Source organism: Cyprinodon tularosa, unplaced genomic scaffold (assembly GCF_016077235.1).
Source record: "Cyprinodon tularosa strain WSP-4 unplaced genomic scaffold, ASM1607723v1 ctg703, whole genome shotgun sequence".
Classification (NCBI taxonomy): Eukaryota; Metazoa; Chordata; class Actinopteri; order Cyprinodontiformes; family Cyprinodontidae; genus Cyprinodon; species Cyprinodon tularosa.
The window spans coordinates 258,914-282,471 of NW_024039456.1; the positions used below are offsets into that span (position 1 = coordinate 258,914).

General features: G+C 42.5%; 1 protein-coding gene across 13 annotated transcripts in view; it reads right to left on the reverse strand.

Moving 5' to 3' along the window:
- The window catches only part of ppfibp2b (PPFIA binding protein 2b), a 156,930-nt gene extending 133,780 nt beyond the window's left edge, over positions 1–23,150 (reverse strand). For all 13 annotated transcript variants that reach the window (XM_038268575.1, XM_038268573.1, XM_038268578.1 and 10 more), the window contains exon 1: positions 22,969–23,150. In XM_038268575.1, coding sequence (XP_038124503.1) covers positions 22,969–23,148 — 180 coding nt within the window. In that variant the 5' untranslated portion in view covers positions 23,149–23,150. The remainder of the gene's footprint in view (positions 1–22,968) is intronic.
- Positions 23,151–23,558: the final 408 nt, after the last annotated feature.

The following is a 23,558-nucleotide window of genomic DNA, read 5'->3' on the forward strand; positions in this document are numbered from 1 at the left end:
GGTTTACTGAAGTGTTGTGCTGCACCCCTAGCGGAGTTGTTGAAGAATAAATAAACACTGTTGAAATCAGTCAACTAAGCCTGATTATTTGTAACACTCACCGGCGTTACATTGGTGTCAGAAGTGGGATGATGGATCCAGCCAACATCCACGGAGGAGCACAGCAGCTCATCAAATCAGCGCAACACAGATCTGCGTGGATAGCGGAGCAGTGGAGAACCCCGAGTCGCCCAGATGGTTCCAGCGGCCTGCGAATGCCTCATCGTGAAACAGCAAAAATGGCTGAAGATGGTGGCGAACAGAGCTCTAAGTCCAATTCACAGCCTACTGCCACGAAGACTGCTGTGAAGCTGCCCAAGTATGATGGCACGAACCAGCTGGAGCTTTACCTGAGGCAGGTTCGAATTGCGGCGGCGCACAACGGCTGGAGTGATCCGGAAACCGCCACACACCTGGCTCTCGCTCTGGAGGGTGAAGCCCAACAAGTCCTACTCGACCTGGCGCCAGAGGAGGAAAATGATGTGTGCGCACTCATCACGGCGCTGGAGCGGCGATTCGGGCGGCGTACAGCTGAGACAGCGGAAAGAGAAAAGTTAGTCAGCCGCCGCCGCCGGGAAGGAGAAAGCCTCGGGGCCTTCGCTGCTGACATCCAGCTACATGCTCGTCGAGGATACCCGAGTTTTCCTGTGGGGGCGCAGGAAGAATTAGCACTCCACGCGTTCCTGCAAGGGCTCAACCCGGAGCAACTCCGCCAGCACGTCCGCCTCGCAATGCCGCAATACCTGGAGGAGGCACTCAGGGAAGCAGAGCGTGCAGAGACCATCCTCTCGGCGTCATGGGTGGAACCTCAACCTCTCGTTCAGCTGGTTAACCGGGAGGAGCAGGAGGAGATACGCCAAATCCAGTATCCAGCCTCACAACAACATCCTGTGGTGAGACGTCCACGTCGCTCTGACTGCTGCTACAGGTGTGGAGAACCGGGACACCTTGCACGTGACTGCCCCGCCCCCACACCAAAAGCCCGGCCCCGCCGGCAGGAGGGAAACGACGATGGGATGGCCAGCGGAGGGGGCCGTCATCCCAGCCTGTAATACCCCTCCAAGGTCGCTGCACGCTGGTAGGACGTTTTGGCTGTACAAAGGGACTTTATATGCACTGCCAGCTTGACCATAATCACTGTCTAGCACAACTGGACACAGGGGCTACTATTTCTCTGGTGCGGCCGGGAACGCTTCCGGACACGACGGGGACATTGACAACTGTGTGGACACCCACAACCACACAGCTGATGACTGTGACTGGAGAAAAGGCAGGACTAATGGCCAAGAAGCTGCTGAGGGTCCGGGCTGGTAATCAGGAGGTGGTCCATGAGTTCTGGCTTGCCGACATTAAGGAACCGTGCATCATCGGCCTGGACCTTATGCAACGCTGGGAAGCCTGCATCGACGCGTCACGGGCGACAGTTACACTAGGAGGCGAGACCTTGATGTTGAACCAGAGGGCCCGTCCATCTCCAACCAAAGCAGTTCAACAGAGACTGAGACAGCGGTGCAGGACCTGTTACAACGCAGCTGTACCGGTCTGAACGCTGAGCAACAGGGTGAGTTAATAGCCCTCCTTAGTGACTTTAAAGACATTTTTGCAGCCAAAAATGAGGACTGTACGCAGACCGGACTAGTCCAGCACCAGATCGACACTGGCTCAGCTCCACCCATCCGCCTCCGCCCCCACCGGCTGGCTTTTGCCAAAAGGCAAGCAGCAATGGACATGATTAACCAGATGGCCGCCGCAGGAGTTATCGAGCCGTCTGACAGTCCATGGGCAGCGCCAGCCGTGTTGGTCAAGAAGAAAAGCGGAGAGTGGCGCTTTTGTGTGGACTATCGACGCCTGAACAGTGTTACTAAGAAGGACTCTTATCCCCTCCCCCGTATTGATGATGCTTTAGATGGATTACGGGATCTCAGTGGTTCAGCTCTCTCGATCTGCGGAGCGGCTATTGGCAGGTGGAACTGGCCCCCGACGCAAAGCCCAAGACTGCCTTCACCATTGGCCAAGGGCTTTGGCAGTTTCGGGTGATGCCATTTGGACTTTGTAATGCCCCAGCCACATTTGAGCGTTTAATGGAGAGAGTCCTAGCTGATGTTCCCCGGAGCCGCTGCATCGTTTATTTGGATGACCTGCTGGTGCATGCAGATGGGTTTAAAAGGGCCCTAGCCAACCTCAAGGAGGTGTTTGGTGCCATCCGCCAAGCCGGACTGAGGCTGAACCCGGCCAAATGCCGTCTCATGGCTAAAGAAACCGAGTTCCTGGGGCATGTGGTCAGCGCCAAAGGAGTGGCCACCAACCCAGCCAAGGTGGCTGCTGTCAAGGACTGGCCAACTCCCAGTAACGTAAGTGAGCTGCGGAGTTTCCTGGGGCTGGCCTCATATTATCGGCGTTTCATCAGGGGCTTTGCAACCATTGCTAGCCCGCTCCACCGCTTGACAGATAAGGGCCACAAGTTTTGCTGGGACGAGAGTTGCTCTGCTGCATTTGATCAACTCCGAACGGCCCTGACCGAAGCTCCAGTCCTGGCCTATCCGGATCCACACCGACCCTTTATTGTGGACACCGATGCCAGCAACACTGGGGTAGGTGCAGTGCTGGCGCAGCGAGGAGAGGATGGGGAGTGCGCGGTAGCCTACTTCAGCCGTGCCCTCAGCCGTGCTGAGCGAAACTATTGTGTCACACGAAGGGAGTTGCTGGCTGTTGTTTTGGCTGTGCAACACTTCCGCCCATATCTCCAAGGCAGCCGCTTTACCCTGCGCACAGACCATGCTTCCCTTACCTGGCTGTTAAGTTTCAAGCAGCCGGAGGGCCAGGTGGCGCGGTGGTTGGAGACTTTACAGAGTTATGACTTTGACCTCCAACACCGAGCTGGGCATCACCATGGCAACGCTGATGCGCTCTCCCGACGACCCTGCAAGACGTGCAGCTACTGTGACCGCCAGGAGGAACGAGACCAACTGCCAGCTGTGGCGGCTGCTTCTGCTGTGGAGGGCCTGGAGTCGCAGTCCCCGATGGATCTACAGCAGCTTCAAGAGGCCGACAGGACGCTGGCTTATGTAAAAAGCTGGTTGGTAGCGAGCAGACAACCGGAGTGGCCAGAAGTGTCAGCTCACAGCCCAGAGCTGAAATCGTACTACTCCCAACGGAACAACATTGAGCTTCATGACGGTCTGCTGTACAGGCGGTGGCAGGCTCCAGACCGAGGATCCAACATCCTTCAGCTGCTGATTCCCCAAGCGCTCCGCTCTCAAGTCCTCCAACTGAGTCACGGTTCGGCAGCCTCGGGCCATTACGGGATTACGAAGACCCTTCGCCGGCTCAGGGCGCGGTTCTATTGGCCTGGTTGTCGCACCGATGTGGAGTTATACGTCCACTGCTGTGACAATTGTACCGCCCGGAAGGGTCCAACCCAACGCTCCCGAGCACCGCTGCAGCAGTACCTGGTGGGAGCCCCAATGGAACGGGTGGGAGTGGACATCCTCGGGCCGTTTCCAGTGACTGAGTCCGGTAATCGCTACATCCTCGTGGCCATGGATTATTTCACAAAGTGGCCCGAGGCGTACGCGGTGCCGGACCAAAGCGCAGCAACCACTGCGGAGAAGCTGGTGGAACAGATGTTCACCCGATTTGGAGTTCCTGCAGAGCTCCACAGTGACCAGGGTCGAAACTTCGACTCACAGGTGTTTAGTGAAGTGTGCCGGCGGCTGGGGGTGCACAAAACTAGGACGACGCCACTGCATCCTCAGAGTGATGGACTGGTAGAGCGGTTTAACCGTACCCTGGCCACGCAACTGGCAATTCTAACAAGCACTCACCAACGAGACTGGGACCGTCACCTACCCTTGGTCCTTTGGTCCTACCGCACTGCAGTTCAGGAGTCCAGTCAGTGCACACCTGCTGCCCTCATGTTTGGGCGAGAGCTCCGTACACCAGTAGATTTGGTGTTTGGGGCCCCACCAGAACCCGAGATTGTAGGTGGACCAGAGATGGACTACTACCGCCGGCTGAGGGACCGCCTTCAGGAGGTCCACGAGTTCACTCGACAGGCGCAGGCTGGCGCCGGTGTAAAACAAAAGAGGGCCTACGACACACGCTGCACGGGACAGGTGTTTAAGCATGGAGACAGAGTGTGGGTGTATTGCCCTATTCGAAAGAAGGGTGTTTGTCCCAAGCTGAGCAGCCACTGGCAGGGACCTGCAGAGGTGGTGGGTGGGCTGTCTGATGTGGTGTACCGGGTGCGTCTGCCTGGACGCCAGCGAGCGGTGGTACTGCATCGTGACCGGCTGGCACCGTACCACCCCCTTGCCCCACCGACTGTTCAGAGAGACACTGATCCTGTTTCTGAGGAGCCAACACAGCACCAGACCGTCGCAGAGGACAGTGGGCGGCCGGCGCGGTTGCGCCGACTTCCTGTTCGTTTCAATGATTTTGTTATGACTGATGGGGTCGCCGGGGACGTCTGACCCCTTAGGAGGGGGCTATGTAGCGGCTGGACGAAGAGGTGCATTATGGGGCACTGTTTTGGGTTGTTTGCTTGTTTATTTCTTTGTTATTTTGTTTGAATGTTGCTCATGTTGTTTATTGTTCATATTTGCCTCAGTTCATGCTATTTTGGGGGTGTGTGTTGAGGGCATGTGAGTTTCACCCTGAGTGATAAGGCTGTTGGGTTTACTGAAGTGTTGTGCTGCACCCCTAGCGGAGTTGTTGAAGAATAAATAAACACTGTTGAAATCAGTCAACTAAGCCTGATTATTTGTAACACTCACCGGCGTTACAATATTTTACTTCCAATATATTAGCATGAATATTATCTATCACAATTGGAAGTAGAAACAAAGCGGCAAATAGTTTTGGAGCGACATACCTTGTCTTTTAAAGACACTTTTATATCTCTGTTCACTGGAAATCATAAGTGCACCACATATCTTTTTATAATTTTTATTTAGTAACCTAATAGGTTCCTGATTTTATATATTATGTCTACTTTTATAAAAGTAAAAAAAAAACAATTTTTTTTGTTTATTCAGTCAATATTTCATACAATTGGGACAATATATCGTTAAAATGTAATGATGTACTACTTTGCCTTTTGGTATATTGTAAAAAAAAAAGTATTCAGGTCCTTATGAACATGTTGATACAAGAGAAAACTTTTTTTTTTATCAATTGCTGATTATTTGATCAATAAAATAAACCAAAATGAAATTAATTTATAAAAAAATGATATTTATCCCTAGTTTTATTTCTATTTGTAAATAAATGTTTAGGTTTTGTTTAAATTGAGACATGTATAACATTGTTTATCCTGCTTTCATATTTATCATGTAAATTAATGAGTGAATGAATGAAAGAAAAGGAATTTATTTCAGACAATTTCAAGAAATTTTGATTAATAGAGAACGCAAGATAGGCTACATAAGCCACACCCAAAAAAATAATAATAATAAAAGCACATATAAGGAATCAGACTGATGTCAAAATAGCTGTAATCTGCAAATGACCAGCTGAAGTTGATCTCTCACCACATGCAATGGATGATTATGCAATTTGGAAAAGGGCAGCGCAGTAAGGATGAGTAAAAGTGAGGGGAAAATAAAAAGAAAAAGCTTTTCTAATGCAGCCATTTTGTTTCAAATTTCAACTGTATAGTTTGGAAAGTGAAGCATCACTTCACAAATGCTCACGGATTACACAAGCATTCAAAGCAAATAAACCAAGCAGTCAAAACAAAAACTGCCCTCATCCGACCTTGGGGTGTAGAGTGTCTTCATAACACTTGATACAAGCTGTTATTGTGTCTAAAAGCTTGTGGGGATCAGAGTAAGCATCACACAGCTCCCATCCTGGACATCACAGCAGTCTTTCAGCTCACTGTCAGACTAAACCCCTCTGTGGGCACTTGTTTCTTGTCTGAGCCAGTCTATAATTTGGAGTGGAAATGGATAAGGGCTCTGGGTTAAGGTGGGTCAGCCTCTCTGGCTTTGCTTCCAGTGCTGATGCCCACCTGTAGTTGTTGGAATGCATTTAAACAATTAGGGGTTAAGGATGAGAGAAGTGGAGAGGCGCACCTATCCTCCCCGCGATTTGAAATACACAGGAGTCCAACAGGCGACCATACTACATTTGAGCAGTAGAGGGGGCTGACATGGGGTCTTTCACACCTCTGTTCTCTCCGCTCCACCTGGGGAGGGGACTGGACCTTTGGGGTTGGTTATGACTTGGCCTGAGTTTCTGGCTCTCCATAGTCTCTCTGGCCTTTGGCTCCCATCCTATGGCTTCGACATCTTCGTCCACTGGGATGGGGGATGCCCGTTCCTGGCATTAGGGACGTTGTACGGTTAGGCCCCATCCTTGCAGGGGAGCCAACTGGCTTGCGTGGCTGTACGGCAAATGGAATACAACAACAGATCCAGCTTGTGGTATGGGTTTGTCTCGCTACCTGCCCTGACTGGATATGGCCTGGGCCTGCAGTCAGGTGAGGGGACGTTGGGGGATGTCTGGCGTGGTGAACTCGGGTGGCTGGCATAGCCAGGGGTGGTTTAAAACTTGGCCTAGAGGTGTGGACTGCCTGGGTTACGATTGCGTGACAGCCATGGGTATGAGAGAACCATATGAATATAGCGAGCTGGAATGGCTGTAATTTGCTGGGAGTGCTGAGGTCTCTTTGACAGATTGGCTACCTGCTCTGGCATCTGCAGGGCGGGTGTGTGGATAATGGTGGATGCTGTGGAGGGGCTGTGGCCAGTGCCGTTGGGGGGAGTGTCCCTCCTGGGGGTGAGTCTTAGATAGTGTTTGGGGTTATACCTGGCCTACGGTGCTCCTCCCTTTGGTGGCATCTGATCCCAGCTCAAGCTGACTGTCCCCTTCCCACATTGGCTGCTTCTTGAGATCTCATCCTGGGTCTGTGTGCCTGTTCCCACTAGGGGGGTGATTTTCATTATTATTATGATGTGATTTTTGAGGTATATGGAGGGCCAATACTAAGGGTGCCCCAATCCAGAGGTTAGTTGCCGGGGAGCGTCGTTATCGACAGTCATGTGTAAAACATCCGTTGCTGTCAGAAGTAGTAGCTTCGGTGGGTAAAGGTTATGGCTGGTCAGCGCCAGAATGGTGTTTAAGTTTGAGTCTGGTTAAAGCTAAAGGATAAAGTTACAGGGTGGATGAAGAAACGAGATGTTCAGGGACATCCTGTTCTGTAAGGGTGGTTGTACATACCAACCTTGAACCAATCCATAGGGGAAAAAAATGAGAAAGTTGTTGTCCCTGTCTGAGAATCTACAGTCTATTGACCACCAAATAAAAAAATACAGAGTGAAATAAATACTTGTATTATTTAATGTCATAATTTAGAAGGTGGCTGGCATAGCCAGGGGGGGGCTAAAACTTGGCCACCCAAAGGCCATTTTTAAACACAAACTTGGCCTAGGGGGATGGACTGCTTGTACATTTAATTATACAATGGTATATTTAATTTCATGTTTCATTATTTCATAGTACAGTTTACTCATTTCATGACATTTATTTCTTTCATTTTGTCCCCTTTAGGCCTCCATAGAAAACTTGATACATGCCAAAAATTAAAGATGAGCTGTATTAAAGATTTCTATGTGCAAGAACTCGCATTCCTTTTGGCTGCTCTAGAAATAAAAATATCCAATTCACTTTATCGTTCACAAAACAAAAAAAAACAAATCCATGCAGCTCTAGTCATTAATCTAAATTTAAATGTTGCCCACCAGGAACTATGATAATTACAGTAAATAGCTTAATGAAGTCTGACTTCAAGCCCATAACAATAATTCAATAATTCATTATCACTATTATTGTGCATGATTTGCTGCGCATGTAACTGTAAAATAAAGTAACACTTTGCAGGAGCCAGATAATATGTAGAAAATAAGGGGTTTTCTCCACAGTTGGTTCACTGATTTCCCTGAGAGGCGGAGAAGGCTGGGAATATTATTCAATGATGCACCGGTTTAGGAAAAGACATTTAGCTTTGCATGCACACCACATGCAAATAATGCATTACTTCCAAAAATAATTTACAGTTATGGAAGAACATGAAGCTAAATCTGAGAACACGACAAATATTTTTCTTTTAGACACAGAATAAAAGGTCAAGTCTTAAAACATTTCACAACTCACTCACTGAGACACTTAAGAGGTTCAACATAAACTTAGAAAATTAGATCATTTTGACATCAAACTAATGTGAAAGATGTGAACTCTAAGAACATTAAGTTCCCCATCCATGAGGTCAGTCCTTGGGATGAATCAGTGGGAACAGGAAAATCCAAAAGTTAGTCCTAACCTGTCCATTTGACAGGTGTGGTTAAACATTAACACCAGGAAAGACAAAGGAGAACCGGACTCAGACCAACACACAGACAGAGATGTGTGCCTGAGTTAGTTTACCGTTCCTCCTCATTTGGCTTAGCCTGTTTGGATTAGTGTCACCAGCTAGAGGCCAGACCTAAGCCCCCAAGGCCCTGCTGTCACCCAGAGTAAATACAAATGTGTGCGTGCCGGCCAAGCCATGCCAGCAGGAAACACTAGATTCTTTGGCAATTAGTATCAATGCAACACCACTAACATTTAAGAGGATAATGACCCCTCTATACTAGAATTAAGACTGACCCCCCACCCCCTTTAAAGTCCCACTGCATTTTTTTTACCTTATCACCTTTGCTTCAAAATATAAGAAATTCTCACTTTAATATTCACAGAGCTGCCAACCTCCAAATTCTTTCTACACCCACCGAAGACCAGTGGAAAGCTAAAACAACATGAGGAGGATTCAAGTCAACATGTTGCAAGTAGGGACATTCAAATTAAAGATATTGTGGAGGATTTTCTCATCTTTTTTAAAAAGACCAGCCCTCTCCACTTAAAAAAAATACATGTGCGAGAGCTTGGACGAGCCCATTTCTTCTTGTGCACGCTCTGTTTTAAAGCTGCTGTTCTCATAGATCATACAAGCTTACTGTGTCCGAACCTCCGTCCTAACCCCTAGATCCCTCAATCACTATATAGAGAAGGGAATTTACAGTGAACTCAGTCAACTTACTGATCAGACAGATGATCAGTTCCCCATTGGTCCACTGCGCCATCTTTGTTAGTAGTCGTCGCTGTGACAGCAACTCCCACATTGCAAGGAGAGATCTCCGCGCAAAGTATTCTGGGATATATATGCCTCTTCTTAGGCCTTTTTGTTCCTTCTCATACACTTCGTAGACACTTTCTCTTAGACCCTGGGCCATTTTCAAAGAACTGCTGTGAAAAAGGTGAGCTTCAGTGACAGACCGTAGCTCATCACGCATATATACCTGAAAGTGTGCATTCGCAGAAAAAGATAGCTAACAGGGCGAGCACGTAGGACGGCCTTACGTAAACATATCACCAGAATGATTGACAGTTAAGAGGACCACTTATTTAGATGATTCACCTGAAAATTTAAAAAAAATCATCCTCTACACCTTTAACCGATTCACATCGATACGCAGGTGTGGAGGTTGCAGGATGTGAATCCATCAGTAGAGCGACTTTAAGAAGGTGCAGTTTGGGAGTTTATATTGACCTTTTAATGCATTATCTTACAAGACTTGCCGTGATAAGATTAAACCCATTTGGTAAGAGATTTTCGATTTTTAATAAGAGGCATGTTTCATCCTATTAAATATTAAATTGGGGGAGGGATTTCTCTTGTTGGGAGACTGATCAGTGTTGTGCATCATAAAAGTTTTGTTTAAGAAGTTGTAGATAAAAATAAGGAAGAGCAGCTTTAGAAGACTCAAATATATTTGAATAAAGCTTATGAAAGCGTGTCATGAATCATGTTCAAACACAAAGACATTTTTTTAATGAAGTCTTTCAGAGCATTCCACATGTCTGGTATTAATATAAATACAATAAAAAACAGAGCTAAAAAATATAGAGTACGTTTTCTCTGCTATGATCCAGAAAAAAAAGCGCTTTGCATCATGCGACTGATACAGCCGATGTATCCTGCCTATTCAGTGGAAGTGGGACACTTGCATATACATTTTAGATACAGAAGATGATTCATAAATTTAGTTTCAAAAGAAGCAATTTCAGTATAGGTTTAAATGCATTTTTTTGTACTTTTAAAAAATGGCATTACCCACACTATGGCATGAGAGAATAAGGACATGTGGTGTGTGTCATATTTGCTTTTTCTTACTGCTTAGCAAATAAAAAGCTTTCAGTTAAATAAAGTTTGGAAAGACAATTATGGCTTAAAGAAATCCTTAATTGTTTTTATAGTATATTTAAGGATAGACAAGGCTTCAGAGCCAGCATAGTGTACAAAGACCTCAAACACCAGTGTCATCAACTCAGCACTGTAAAAACAACATGTCAACACCACTTAATACACCCACACACACAGCTTCATGTGACAACTGCAACTAACCAACCAGACATCAGCTAAAGACGCTCAGGCTAAATGAGTTTTAATCAACTGGACAGAAAGATCATAGGATGATTATACTATGACTAGTGAACAGCAAAGATAATGGGACAAACTGGCATTTAAGCCTTTAAAGAGAAACAAACAAAAGAGATAAATAAGTACTCCATAATAATAAAAAAAAAATAGCTACAGTAAAAACATCGGATTTGATCCTCAAGTGTGTGTTGAAACGTGAAAACGTGTTTGTAAACGCAGAGCAGATCTTCATTGAAGATGTAAAGTGATTTCTTTCATCAATATACAGATCCTATCCTAATGACTGGACAAATGGGTGAAAGATATGCAAACACATGCAAAGCAGGTTTTTTGATCTGAAATTTATGAGCAGTGTATGAGAAGTCACGGTGCAGTAGAGGAGGAGTTACCTGACCAACGGAGCAAAAAGCAGTGATCATCTGTCCGAACAATCAGTACACTGAATTTGCTAAAAATTCCACTATATAGTCCCCAATGTATGTGGACACAGTAAGCTTGTATGAGCTATAAGGACAGCAGATTTTAAACAGGACATGCACGAGGAGAAATGGGCTTGTGCATGCTCTCGCACATGCATTTTTTTTTTTTTTTTAAGTGAAGAAGGCAGGTCTTTTTAAAAAATCCTCAACGTACCTTTAATCTATACTCCAGTTATTCAATCTGGTCACAGTTTTTCTGAAAGATTACTAGTCCTGTGGGTGTATTATTTGGTATTTAATTTTTTAAAAAATAATATTAACATCAATGGCAGTAAAACGCTGTGCATGTGCCCAGGCAGTAAACAAGGAATACCTCCCAGCACAGCGTGGAAAATAGCTAAAAAAGATAGAGTATAAAAAGACACAAACAAATAATTTACTCCAAGACGGATAAGACTCAGACAGTGATTGGAAAACAGTCCGAATTGGTGTTCACTGAACATGGAGCTAAACCTGCTGATGCTTAGCTGATGGATGCGCGAGGAAACGTCTTTATTCACACTGAAACTAGCAATAGCAATGCAATTCTTATTCTCTGCAGTGTGAGTACAAACCACATTATACATACATGCTCTGATTAATTGGTCCTTTCCTTGATCCTGTGTCGCCATTTACATTTGACAGAAACCATTTTTTTTTCTTTCTCCTTGATCTTCCGACTCTGGGTAGGATTGGCTAGAGCTTAGAGTTGCTGTAGATCGGTTTATTTCAATAATATCGGCAGTGTTGGGCACGTTAATTAGAAAAAGTAATTAGTTATAGTTACTAGTTACTTCTCCCAAAAAGTAACTGAGTTAGTAACTGAGTTACTCCACAATAAAAGTAACTATTGCGTTACTTTTGCGAGTGTATGAAATTAATAACTGGGGGTGTCTAATTCTGAAATCCTGTGTTTGGGTTGTTATAGATACTGCAACATCTATCTATATCCATCCATCCATCCATCCATATTTCTCCATATAGGCTAACGATCGTTCCCCTGTGGTGCGAGCACAGGGCGGCTGTTACACGCCTTTAGCGAGCATGTGCGTTTCCTGTGGCTTGCGCGGTGAATCGTGCCACCGCGCTGTGCGGAGATGCAGGGGAAACCGTATGTGATGGGGAAACGCAGCTCGACGTAACGCCGGTATTTCCATCTGGAAAGCACTGTTTTTGCCGCTGGAGTCATCCTCACTCTCCATCCTCCCCTCTCTCATGACAAGGCGCGCACAAGAAAAAAGGTTCATTGTACGATCTGAGTAACGCGCAGTAATGGGGTGTCGGCAATTGTAACTGTGTTATAGTTACAGTAAGAGTAATAATTTTGATTACTCGTTACTAAAAAAGGTAGCGGCGTTAGTAACGCCGTTAGTCCCATCACTGAATATCGGTGGTTCTTCTATCAGGTTAAAGCACCGCTTTACCATGAGGCAGTACAGGAGAGGTAGGCTACATTTAGTCGCTGCCTCATTTGTTGCCTTCTGGCTTTCTGATAGTTCTGCAGTCCTACCAGCAGATGGCGCCACATCGATTCATATCAGCATATGTCGTCCAAAGTGCTGCAATTCCATTTAGGCTCAAAATGGATGGAAATCTACAGACTATCAGTACAGACAATTGGTGTAAATAACCCCATCCTATCATGATCAAATGGTTTTTGGTCTTTTTATATTGAAATATAACATGATTATACCCCTTTAATCTTGGGGAATGTTCTAGAAGTTCATTCCACTCTTGAACATACTCTTTTAAATGCTTAGGTGCACAATGTTATTTATTTATAATACCAAAGAAAATATCTTGGTTCAGAGGACATGATTTAAAGTAATCGGGGTCAATTTAAGAGTGAATCATGATAGATGGCTAGACTAAATTGTGTTGAAGGAACAATACACCTGGCTAGTGGAGAACGGGATCTATTTACCCTCTGGCAGCTGCTTCAGACGCTGGCCTTCTCTGACCACCATCACTTAGTTTGCAGGATCCATTCTGACTACCTTCCTTCCTGTTCAGGTTAAGAGGAAAGAATTTCCCTTCTACCTCCACAGCCAAGTCTGGAGAGCGGAATAATCCCTTAGAGAGGTTGACTTCAGAGACCAGCGTCTTGGCTGCAGCAGACTAGGGTTACACAAACTCGCAAGGTGCAAAGAAAATGGACGAGAGCAACAACCGATCACGTTACAAGGTACTGTTTCAATCACAAAAGAACTGGATCTGTGTGGTTGAGAGGGAAAAAGAAGCTGAAATGATGCAACAAACATACGTTTTTTAAAAACTAGGGTACATGAAGAAGATGATGATCAAATTAACTTCCCAACCTGACTTTTAACGATAGTTTCTTTGTTTTGTGACACTTGGACTGTATTTTGGAAGTGGGCTGATAGGAAACAGGGTAGAGAGAAGGGAAGGAGATGCGGGAAAGGTGTCTCCTGACGGGTAATTGCAACATGGGCGAGTGTTGGGCTAGTGGTTAGGGCATAGAGCTTGGAATCCTGAGGTTATGAGTTCGAAATCCGCTTCCACAGACTGTCACTCTGGCTCCCTGAGCAAAAAGACCCTGAACCCCACATTGCTCCCCGGGTGCCGCAAATGGCAGCCCACTGCTCACCAAGGGGACAGGCTAAATGCAGAGAGTTAAATTTTTTTGCGCTGTACTTGTGACAGTGATTTCAAGTGAATTATAATTTAAATAACCAAGCGGGAATTGAACAACAGACCCATGGCTCGCTCTACCCTGCACCAATGCACTGCAACCCTTTTTTGTTTAATTTTATCGTCAAGTGCCTCAGAGGTGATGTTTAAAGTATTAAACAAAATATTAGAAAACCTATAGAAGATGTTTCTGAACAGAGATGGGGTTTATGATTTAACAGGCAATGCATTTCAAAACAAAAGCTTCTTAATAAAGCACCCAAAACCGTGAATATCTGAAAGTTGAGTAAAACTTTGAAATGATCTTAGATCTGAAGTAAAAATATGCAACAATTCAAAAAAATATTTAAATACAGGCTTAAATCACTAGATACAAACAGGACAGAATGAGTTGCTGATATTTGATACTTTTCATTTCCACTTAAATGATTATTTTGGACCTGTATTGATGATAATTTAAAATGCATAATGGAGTAGAATTAATATAAGATTTCGGTTCCTTCTACCCATTCTTAAAGTTTTATACCTTTTTTTCTCTCTGCATTTCTTTGGATAAGAAAAGCATAAAAGGAAAAAATAAGTAAACATTGACTTTAGCTAGGCTTTGACTAAATATCTACACTGTAAATACTTGAGGTCGGACCAAAATTAGGAGAGATCAATTTTAGAAACTCTATTTTTCATTCAAGGATATTTAAAAGTAGAATTAGCCATTAGTAAATAAAAGTAGAGAGAATTTCTAACCATTTAGACTCAAGTTTGGAAGGAAAGCATCTGTTTGGTCGCCAACAAAGCAAGTTTTCCTCTAATTTAAAGCGAGTTTGCGTCATTGTGAATGCAACATGAGAACAATCAACCTAATTAAACATATAAAACCTGATTGCCTTGCTTTGATTAGCGCCCCACTGGAGCCATATGCTTTCAGCACCCCAGAATTGGAGCAGTCCAACTGTAGCAGTGGGAACATTTTCTCTATACCAACCAAATCAGCTAGAATATAAATGTTTATTGTTCCTACAAGAACCAAACTTCAAGATATATATATATATATATATATATATATATATATATATATATATATATATATATATGTGATTTTTTATTATCATTTTGTGGGCTTTAGATTTAAAATTGCAACCTTCAGTTTTCTTTAGACATGCTTTGCTTTTTCTAAATCTACAAAAAAAAGAAAAAAAAGAAAAGAAATGATGATGATGCCAAGGAAGTAAATCCTCCAAAATATTGGAGTTTTTGACCGTTTTATGTCAGAATGTTTAACAAGATTTCCGATTCAGAAACAATTAGCCGTTACCAGATTATAGAAAAATAAATAAAAACACCAAATATCAGAATTTATACCGGACACATCCATCATTCCTCATTCCTATGAGATAAATGCAATTGAATAAAGAAGTTGAGATTTGTAAAATGCATTTAAAGCTCATTAAAGGTGCACATTTGCATGTGACTTCACAGAAGTTTGTGGAATGAAGAGGAGAATAGAAAAAAGAAAAATGTCTTTTGATTGTGTCATTTTTAATTTTTTCTTTGACCAACTTTGACACAGTAAGCAATACACCTGCAGGCAAGTGGCTAATTAACAGTAGCGACTCACCATCAATGTCACTATTAATAGTTCAATCTGAAAAACTCACACAGAAAGTTAAGATAATTAGAAGAGTTTTATTTATACGATTAATTAAGTCTTTGGCGCTCAGACCTCGGCAAGAAACATTAGCTCAGAATTTGCTTTGATATGCATAAACAGAAGTAAACAAGAGTGTTGCGCCGATGCCATTTTTTGGCCCCGATACCTGGCTGTCCAGTATTGGCCGATACCATCTGTTTGAAATTTATGCGTGTGTGTATATATGAAGAACTGCATACTACTTAGATGTAAAATAATTGCCATCATGGCTTTGTCAAGCTGCTGCCTACCTTTGTGAAGCAGGAAAAAAAGACTAACACAAAGTGAATCCAGTAGAACGTTTTATTGCCTACCTGGAATGGGTGACAATAGTTGAATAAACTTATGGCTCTCAAAATGGTATCGGTGCTTTATTTGTTGGTACTCGCAGATACTGATACCACCATTTTAGTGCTGGATCGGGGCCCGGCCCAATACTGGTATCGGTGCAACATTAGTGGTGGAGTGGAGATAGATGAAGTTGGTCAGTCTGTAGACTGCTGGCTGGCGAGACGGTCTGCCTGAGCTGTATGGAGAGATCCAGTGGACTGCGTGAGCTGATACTAGAGCTTCACTCAGGGACCTGGAAGATGGAAGTCCAGTTGGATAACACAGGTTGAGAGAACCTGTCCATGATGAGCAAGCATGAAGCGACAGTGGAGAGGAAAAACTCCCCTTTGGGAAGAAACCTTTGGCAGAACCAGGCTCAACATGGCGGTCTTCTGCTGGACCGGTTGAGATGAGACAGGGAACGCAGTAAAAGTCCAGGAGGAATGGCATTCTGATGAAGTCTTAGCTACGATGGTGGAGGAGGGGATGGAGGTGGGTTGAATCTGGGTCATCTCAATAGAAGTTCGACATAGCCTGACCGCTGCCTGTGCTTAAGGCGCCTTCTATGAGATGTGGATAGGAGTCCTTTTTTAAGATGAACTATGGATGCTGATTGGCCGGTGACTGAGGCGAATAGTAATTGTTTCTTCAGCTGAACTTCCGCCTAGGCTCCATATGGGACAACTTTCTTGTAAAACAAAAGGAGGGCCCAGTAAGAAATGTTTGTGAACCACTTTCTTAATACATGTTGCAGCAATCAGATTTTTAACTGTCCAATACCCGATTAGGATTTAGGCACAACAATGTTACATTTGAAATATAACCCACTTTCTCTTTAAACATGACTTTTAACCTTGAAAAACTTGTCAGCCCTACCACTAACCTCGCTTAGCCGTGACCATCATCACCTAAATACTTCCATTTCCCCACAACCCCCAAAATCTGCGCGGCTCTGATTCAGAGATCTATTAAATTACAGATTATTCAATCAAATATATTTTCTATTGCTATTGACCAGGATTATTTTGCTATGTTTACCTATATGATTTCACTGCCCAGTCCTTCTGTCAAATAAGGGCCACTAGTGCCAAAAAAAAGTGTAATGTTTATACCTTAATTTCTTTAAAAGACCAAAAATGGTCACATTGCAAACAAGATTAATTGTAACCAGATTTGTGAATTCACATACTGAAAAATGTATTTTTCAGTAGCCAGAGGCCAACTCGATACAGAAATGTTTCGGACCAATGAAACGCAGTGACGTGTATGACATCAACTCATCAACTAGAGGCAGAAGGCTCCCCCACTATTGCAGTTGTGGCAATGGTTGTTGGACCTCTACCTCTTTCTGCACTGGAATTGACTTACAGATTGAAGCTAAAAAAAAATACATCTTGAGTAAATAAATGAAAAACTTCTTTCATCTTAAACATTCACAGCGTTATGTAACTCAACACATCCTCCCACCTCCTATCTGTCACTAAAAATCCGCAACCACCTCTCCCCCCCTCATTTCCTACAGCTTGCACCCGTGTTTTCCACTCTCCTGAGCTCTGGGTGACATTCATTCCTTTTAATCGTTTTCATGCTTCTCTCCATCCTCACCTCCTTCCTCCTCCGCCCTTCAGCCGCTTTGCCTGGGATTATTTCTGACAAGTCCTACGGTGAGACTTGTCTGCAGCGATGCTCACGCTCTCATTCATAGGTCAGAAATGTGCTCATACAAAAGGTGTGCAGATAACTAGAGGTTAATGAGTTGCATCTACTTCTGTGGTTTATATCGGTTTTTAGAAAGCCAGTTTTTAGCCATAATCACTGAAAAATACACGTTCAGCTAAACTGCTCCAACAATCTGGGAATTTCCGTAAATGGGAAACCAAGAACAGATTGAAACTAGTTAAAAAACCTAAATTTGATATTTTACGTTTTAGCAGAAGACTTATCATTAGGGATGTACGATATTGGGATTTTGGCCGATATCCGATATGCCGATATTTTAAAACTCATGTAGCCGATAACCGATATCGATACCAATGTTAAAGCTGGACAAAAATAAGTAGTCATTGAAAATAGCAGTTTTGTTATCCATTTCTGACACTTTGAAAAATAAAATACTCAAATATATTTTCATATGCTGATATCAAATTGATTTTTAAAAACGCGGTATCGATCTATTTTACTTTAAAAATCTCGTGAAATTTCATCGTTCTGTTACAAACTCTCGTGATATTTTGCAAATTCTTGTGAGATTTTGTTAGTAAAATAGATCGATACCGCGTCAATATATCAACATATAAAAATATGGCAACATTTGGTGAATTTTCGGGGGATTTCGTAGCATAACGATGACATATAGCAATATTTCATTAGTAAAGAGATTGATATGGTGTTTTTAAATGGCAATATATCAGCATATGAAGATATTGGGATATTTTAATGTATCAATATTTTTTCCCTCATCTTTAGAAGTTTTTAAGTCTGTAAAAAAGACGTTTTTGAGGAAGAAGAAGAAGTAGTATTTTATTTTATTTTTTTTTGTCTTTAGAAATTCAGAAGCTGATCAAATATCGGGTTAAATATCGGTGGGGTGGCCGATGTCCGATATTTAGTTTTAAGGCCGATACCGATTGGGGGCCGTTTATATCGTGCATCCCTACTTATCATTGCATTTAATTGAGTATCGTTGTACTTAAAGTTGTGGGTATAGTGGGTATAGACCCAAATATTAAATAAAAGCAGTTGCAACTGTTATGGAGTTTGTGTTGCATTGTTCTCATCTGCTTTTCCAAAGATGCTTATTTGGTAAACTGAATGCTCTAAAATGCCATGCCTGAATCTGTATGGGTTTATTTGTCAATTATAAATCTGCACCAAATGGCGACCTGCTAAAATAACCCAAAGAAGTTGTTCCAACAGCTTCTTTGGTGCCAATTTCCATTTATTGTCTCTTATTAGGCATCAACCAATCACTTTAGAAAATATAGAATATAGAAAAAAGGTTTTAATCAAAAACAAAACACTTGGTTTTAAGGATGTCAAGATTGTGCATGTATGGACTGATGGGTGGTTATTAAATAACATGAACAATGGATAGCTAATGGAGGGACTAGCAATGCATGGCTGCTGAATAAATCAGGGAATGGATAACAGACATGTATAAGGCTGATGCGGGTATTAAAAAAAAATGTATAATAATCAGCAAAAAATATCGTTGTCGGTCTATCCTTGTCTGAAACCATTTTTAAGATGGAATGAACTTACCCATTTCTAGGGCTAGATCTATTTGGTATTTTAGTAATCAATTAATCAACCAATTATCTTTTATTTTATTTATCTAAAATGAGACGCTTTTAATACATCGATATTTCTAAATAAATATTAGGAATATTGAAAAAAACTCTAATTATGAAATCCAATAAAATTGCAAATGGCACATCATCCTTTATGGAAAAAAGTTGTAGTTTCATGTATGTAAAGGATTATATTCTAGATATTTTCTTTAAATAGCTACCTTAAGTTAGGGCTTGAAGGTATGGCTTGAAAATCTAATCTATTTGTTTTTATACCAAATACTTTTTTTCTTTCATGTTTTACAATAAAAATGATAAATGACAATTATTGCTTTCAAAAACTAACTAATTTCAATCATCCCCTGTGGGAGGTGACGTTAATATGTCAAAGGGCAGTGATATTTGGCTGAAAAAAAAATGTTTTAAAACAATCACGTTTCACTTATGAGCTTAAGCAAGATGGATTGTTGGGAGATTTATGAATTAATAAAGCCCCCAAATTTTTTTTTTCTTTTTTGGGTGGGATGTTCACACCTAAAGCAGCAAATGCAGCAGGAGCAGCTCGTTTACATGCAAAGTCAATGGTTGACGAGCATCAAGACGCAGCAAAACGTCCCGCAGCGCGTTTTGAGCAGCTGAAGGCCTCTGAGGCTGCAAACGCAGCAGCTGCTGGAGTTAGAAAAATTGAACTTCTGCTGCTCGACGCGCCACTTGAACTAATCAGAGAAGCTGATCTGGAAGCTGGAAGGGAGACAGACACATCGCTGATGATACAGATCACTATGATCACTCCTCTGAAACAGTTTATTAACACCTAAATGAACTTAAAACGCCGAAATCTGCCAGCAAAACATGTTCGCTTTTATTATCCTGGTGCCTGCAGTGTGGATTACGCACATGAAAAACCAGAGGCGACCGAGGCATAGGCTGCTGTTGAATGGGATTCCTAATGACAGCGCACCGCCTGTATGTGCGGGTCTGAGCGGCTCCGACAGCGAAATAATATTTGAAGACAGGATGGTAATCTGGATGAACTGACTGCACAGATTACGTTTTCAGGTGGACCTTCTCACTGAAAAACATATTGAAACTACTTTTTGCCCACTGATCACAGCAAATATAGCTGCCACTGGTACAGGTAAAGAGATGATAGGGTAGCTCCGCCCTATGGGCCTCAGACCCACTTTTCCACCGTGCACCCAGAGCAGCAAAGCTGCTTCAGCCGCGCGTCAACACTAAACTTGTACAAGCATCGAAAATGAAGCAGCACGTATGTTTTTGTGCTCCTTGCGGTCTGAACATAGCATCAGAGTTTGATTTATCAGTTAACTTGGCTAGTTTAGAAACAAATCAAACTACTGCTGCTGTGATTGGCTAAAAACTCAACACGGGAGACAGGCGTCTCTTGGTGATTTACCCAATCAGCCTTAAAAAAATTGTCCCTCCGTTTTGCGAACACTTTCAACAGGAACCAACCGTTTTTGCTCCATTCGATAAAGCCTCGAAATCGCCGCCATTTCTGACATTTTGAATTAAAAAAGCTTCCTGGATGGGAAGAGGAAGCATCTTCAAACTTGGAAACAAAGTCCAGTGGATTGTATTTATTTTTTTACTTTTTTGTAATAAATATGACCTGGATGAGAATATTCACCAGCACTTTCAACAGGAGCCTTTCCAGATGATTATCTATGTAGAATTCAAATTGAACGACAGAAATCAGCCTGGTTTAGCCAAGTTAACGTTTCAGAATAAACATTATATCACACTTAACATAGGCAGTGAGCTAGTTTATCACTTATGAGGAGACATCTAAGAACAAAAAAGGATGAACTGATGTCACCCTAAACTGTGGAAGCCCATGCAGTGGATTGGTGGATTTTCCAAAAAGGAAATCTTTGTAAAAAAAAAAAAAGAAAAAATTTAAATTAATAAAATTTATAAATTAGTAAAAATTTATTTTTAAGAAGGTTATTACTTCAGCAAAGATAAAGATTTTATTACCAGATTAGATGACTACTTTGATAAATCATTAATCCAATTACCGTATTTCCCGGACTATAAGTCGCTACATTTTTCCCCATGCTTTGAACCATGCAGCTTATAAGAAAGTGCAGCTTTTTTGTGGATTTTTCCTAACGAGAGAGGGAAGTCAAAGCTCTAAATAAAAGAATGAGGGACTTATTTCAATTTAGCACAAGAACATGCTAGCAGCAGGTACGCTGAAAACAAATGTCTCGAATTCACACTTTTTGAAATTTTTTATTGCCTCTTTAAAGCTGCAGAACCAATGAAAAGACTGGGCTCAATTCCTGAAGAGCTAAAAATAAAGAGCTGACGAAGCCCCATCGTTCATTAGAAGCTCTTACTGCTGCGAGACAACAAGCTAACGAGAGCTAGCATTCCTATTTGTCCCTACTCCAGGGGCTTTATGTAGAGCTCCCCCTACAGGTGTGGTGGGAGACAGTTCAGGAGATAACTACGTTTCTACATATTTACGTTTCCAGTTTTTTTGTGGGTTTTTTTAGTGGGTATGGCTTATATTGAGGTGTGCTCTATAGTCCGGATAATACGGTAATCAATTCAGCCATACTAATTTCCTTATTTACAGTGATATAAAAAAAAAAACATCCTTAACGAACTAACAAACTTTCATTTTTTTCTGCTTTACTACATTTCCATGCATAAAACATGTCTCCTGTTTTATGAACAAAGTAAGTCAATTATCATTCTTTGTATCCTAACAGCTAAAGGTCTTTTTTTTCCCCTCCCTCTCATTGCATTAATCTCCTGGACATCTCTCTGCATCCTCCAATCATCTCCGTCTCCTCAGCTTTATTCCTGGCTGGTATAGAGCAGCAGTGAAAGATATCTGCTGAACCCACAGTCACGGCGCGAGGAACAGCAGTTGACAGAGAAACCACCAGATCCAATTCGGCTGCAGAGCAAAATGAACACTTGGAATTACACGACCCGCTTTGATCAGGGGGATGAGTGCCATCATCTGCTGCATGCATATGAATGGCACCATCCTAAAAAACTACTCAGTTTGGTTCGTATTTCTGATTGAGTAAACACTTTGAAGACATTACTTTTCTTTTATCATTTAGGGTTGGGTTTTTTTCATCAATTGCCTCTTCACCCAGGCTGCAGCTTTTATTTCCTCTCATTTCAGAGTGCTAATGCCACCCAAGTGCCAACCAGAGGAGCCTTAATCAATTCACTGTTGTGAGCAGCAATGATGCCTTTCAACTCTCTTCTTTTTAAATGAGATTTGCACCAGAAAGAGGCACCGGCCGGCTGCATTCACAGTGAGAAGGGTCTTTTAGCTCTCTCAAGTCGGCCCTTTCTGATGTTGGTGTCCATGCCTGCATTCATGTCTGTTAGTTTGTGTGTTTGCAGAGTTAGATGCAGCAGATGCTACAGCTGAGGGGAGCCACACATAAAGCCTTGATTTTCAGTGATGAGCAGATCAGCAGCAATAGATTCCTCCCCCAATGTCTTTCAACTCATGATGTCAGAAATTGATGGTCTGCATTAACACAGCCTGGGGGCTTTTGAGAGGCAATGGATGAGAGATCCAAGCTGACAGAAAAAGACAGAGCAAGTGGAGGGAGAGAAAACTGAAACACAAAACAAAGCAAAGTGCTGGCTTTCCTGGAGCATGTCCACAAGTTGAATTGGCTGTCAAGCAGAAATTAAAGGCGTCATGTGACTATTTTGTGTTGCACAACATCCCTGGCCAGTAAATAGCCTAGATCTAAAGTAAAACAGCTGTAGCAAATGATCAGCTCTTTTATGGTTAAGAATATGAAATATGCAGGCTTCATTTGGCTCCACGAAACCTAATAAAGTTTAAAAAAAAAAGGTTAAATTACACAATAAAAGCAAAGATTTAAAGCAACATTATAAACTCCTCCTGTTTGTTTGTTTTTTCTTGTATATATATTTTTTTGTTGTTGCAATAAACCAGCAGCTACTCCTAAAACAACCAAAAGTAAAGAGAAACCTCCACAATAGTCAAATTGAACTCACTAAAGCCGAGTCCTGGGAGATTCTGTCGTTAGGAAACCTCCAGAGATGTTGGTGGGAGAAGGCCAGCTCCACGACTCGGCCACGCGTGGCCCTATCACGCCCAGATGTCACAAGCTGGTCCGACCTGAATGTACAGTTGAGCGTCGCTCCGCCGCTGTGAGCGCGTCTCTGTACTAACATCACCTGCCATGTGATAGGCGCGACGCCTTCACGGACTGCTCGGATTTATCAGCACCCTTAACTTGTATAGAACTCCAAATATTTCTTTAAACCGAAATATCTGAATTAAAACCAAACATTTAAAGTAAAGTAAATAAATGAGAGTTGGAACAAAATGTTTTGAATTTGTGCTGCACGTTTTTATTGTGGGTAGTTAACAAAACTAAAAACTAATATGTTTAGATTGTAGGGACTTTTTATTGTTGAGCTCCGAGTTAGAAAAAAGAAATGGTTAAGTGCATTTTTTTTTTTTTTTTTTATTGGAGCCAAAAGAGGAAATAACAAAACAAACAAATATATATATATATACACATAAAAGCATACATATAAAAATTCACATATATGTACATACATGAATGTACAAAAGAGGA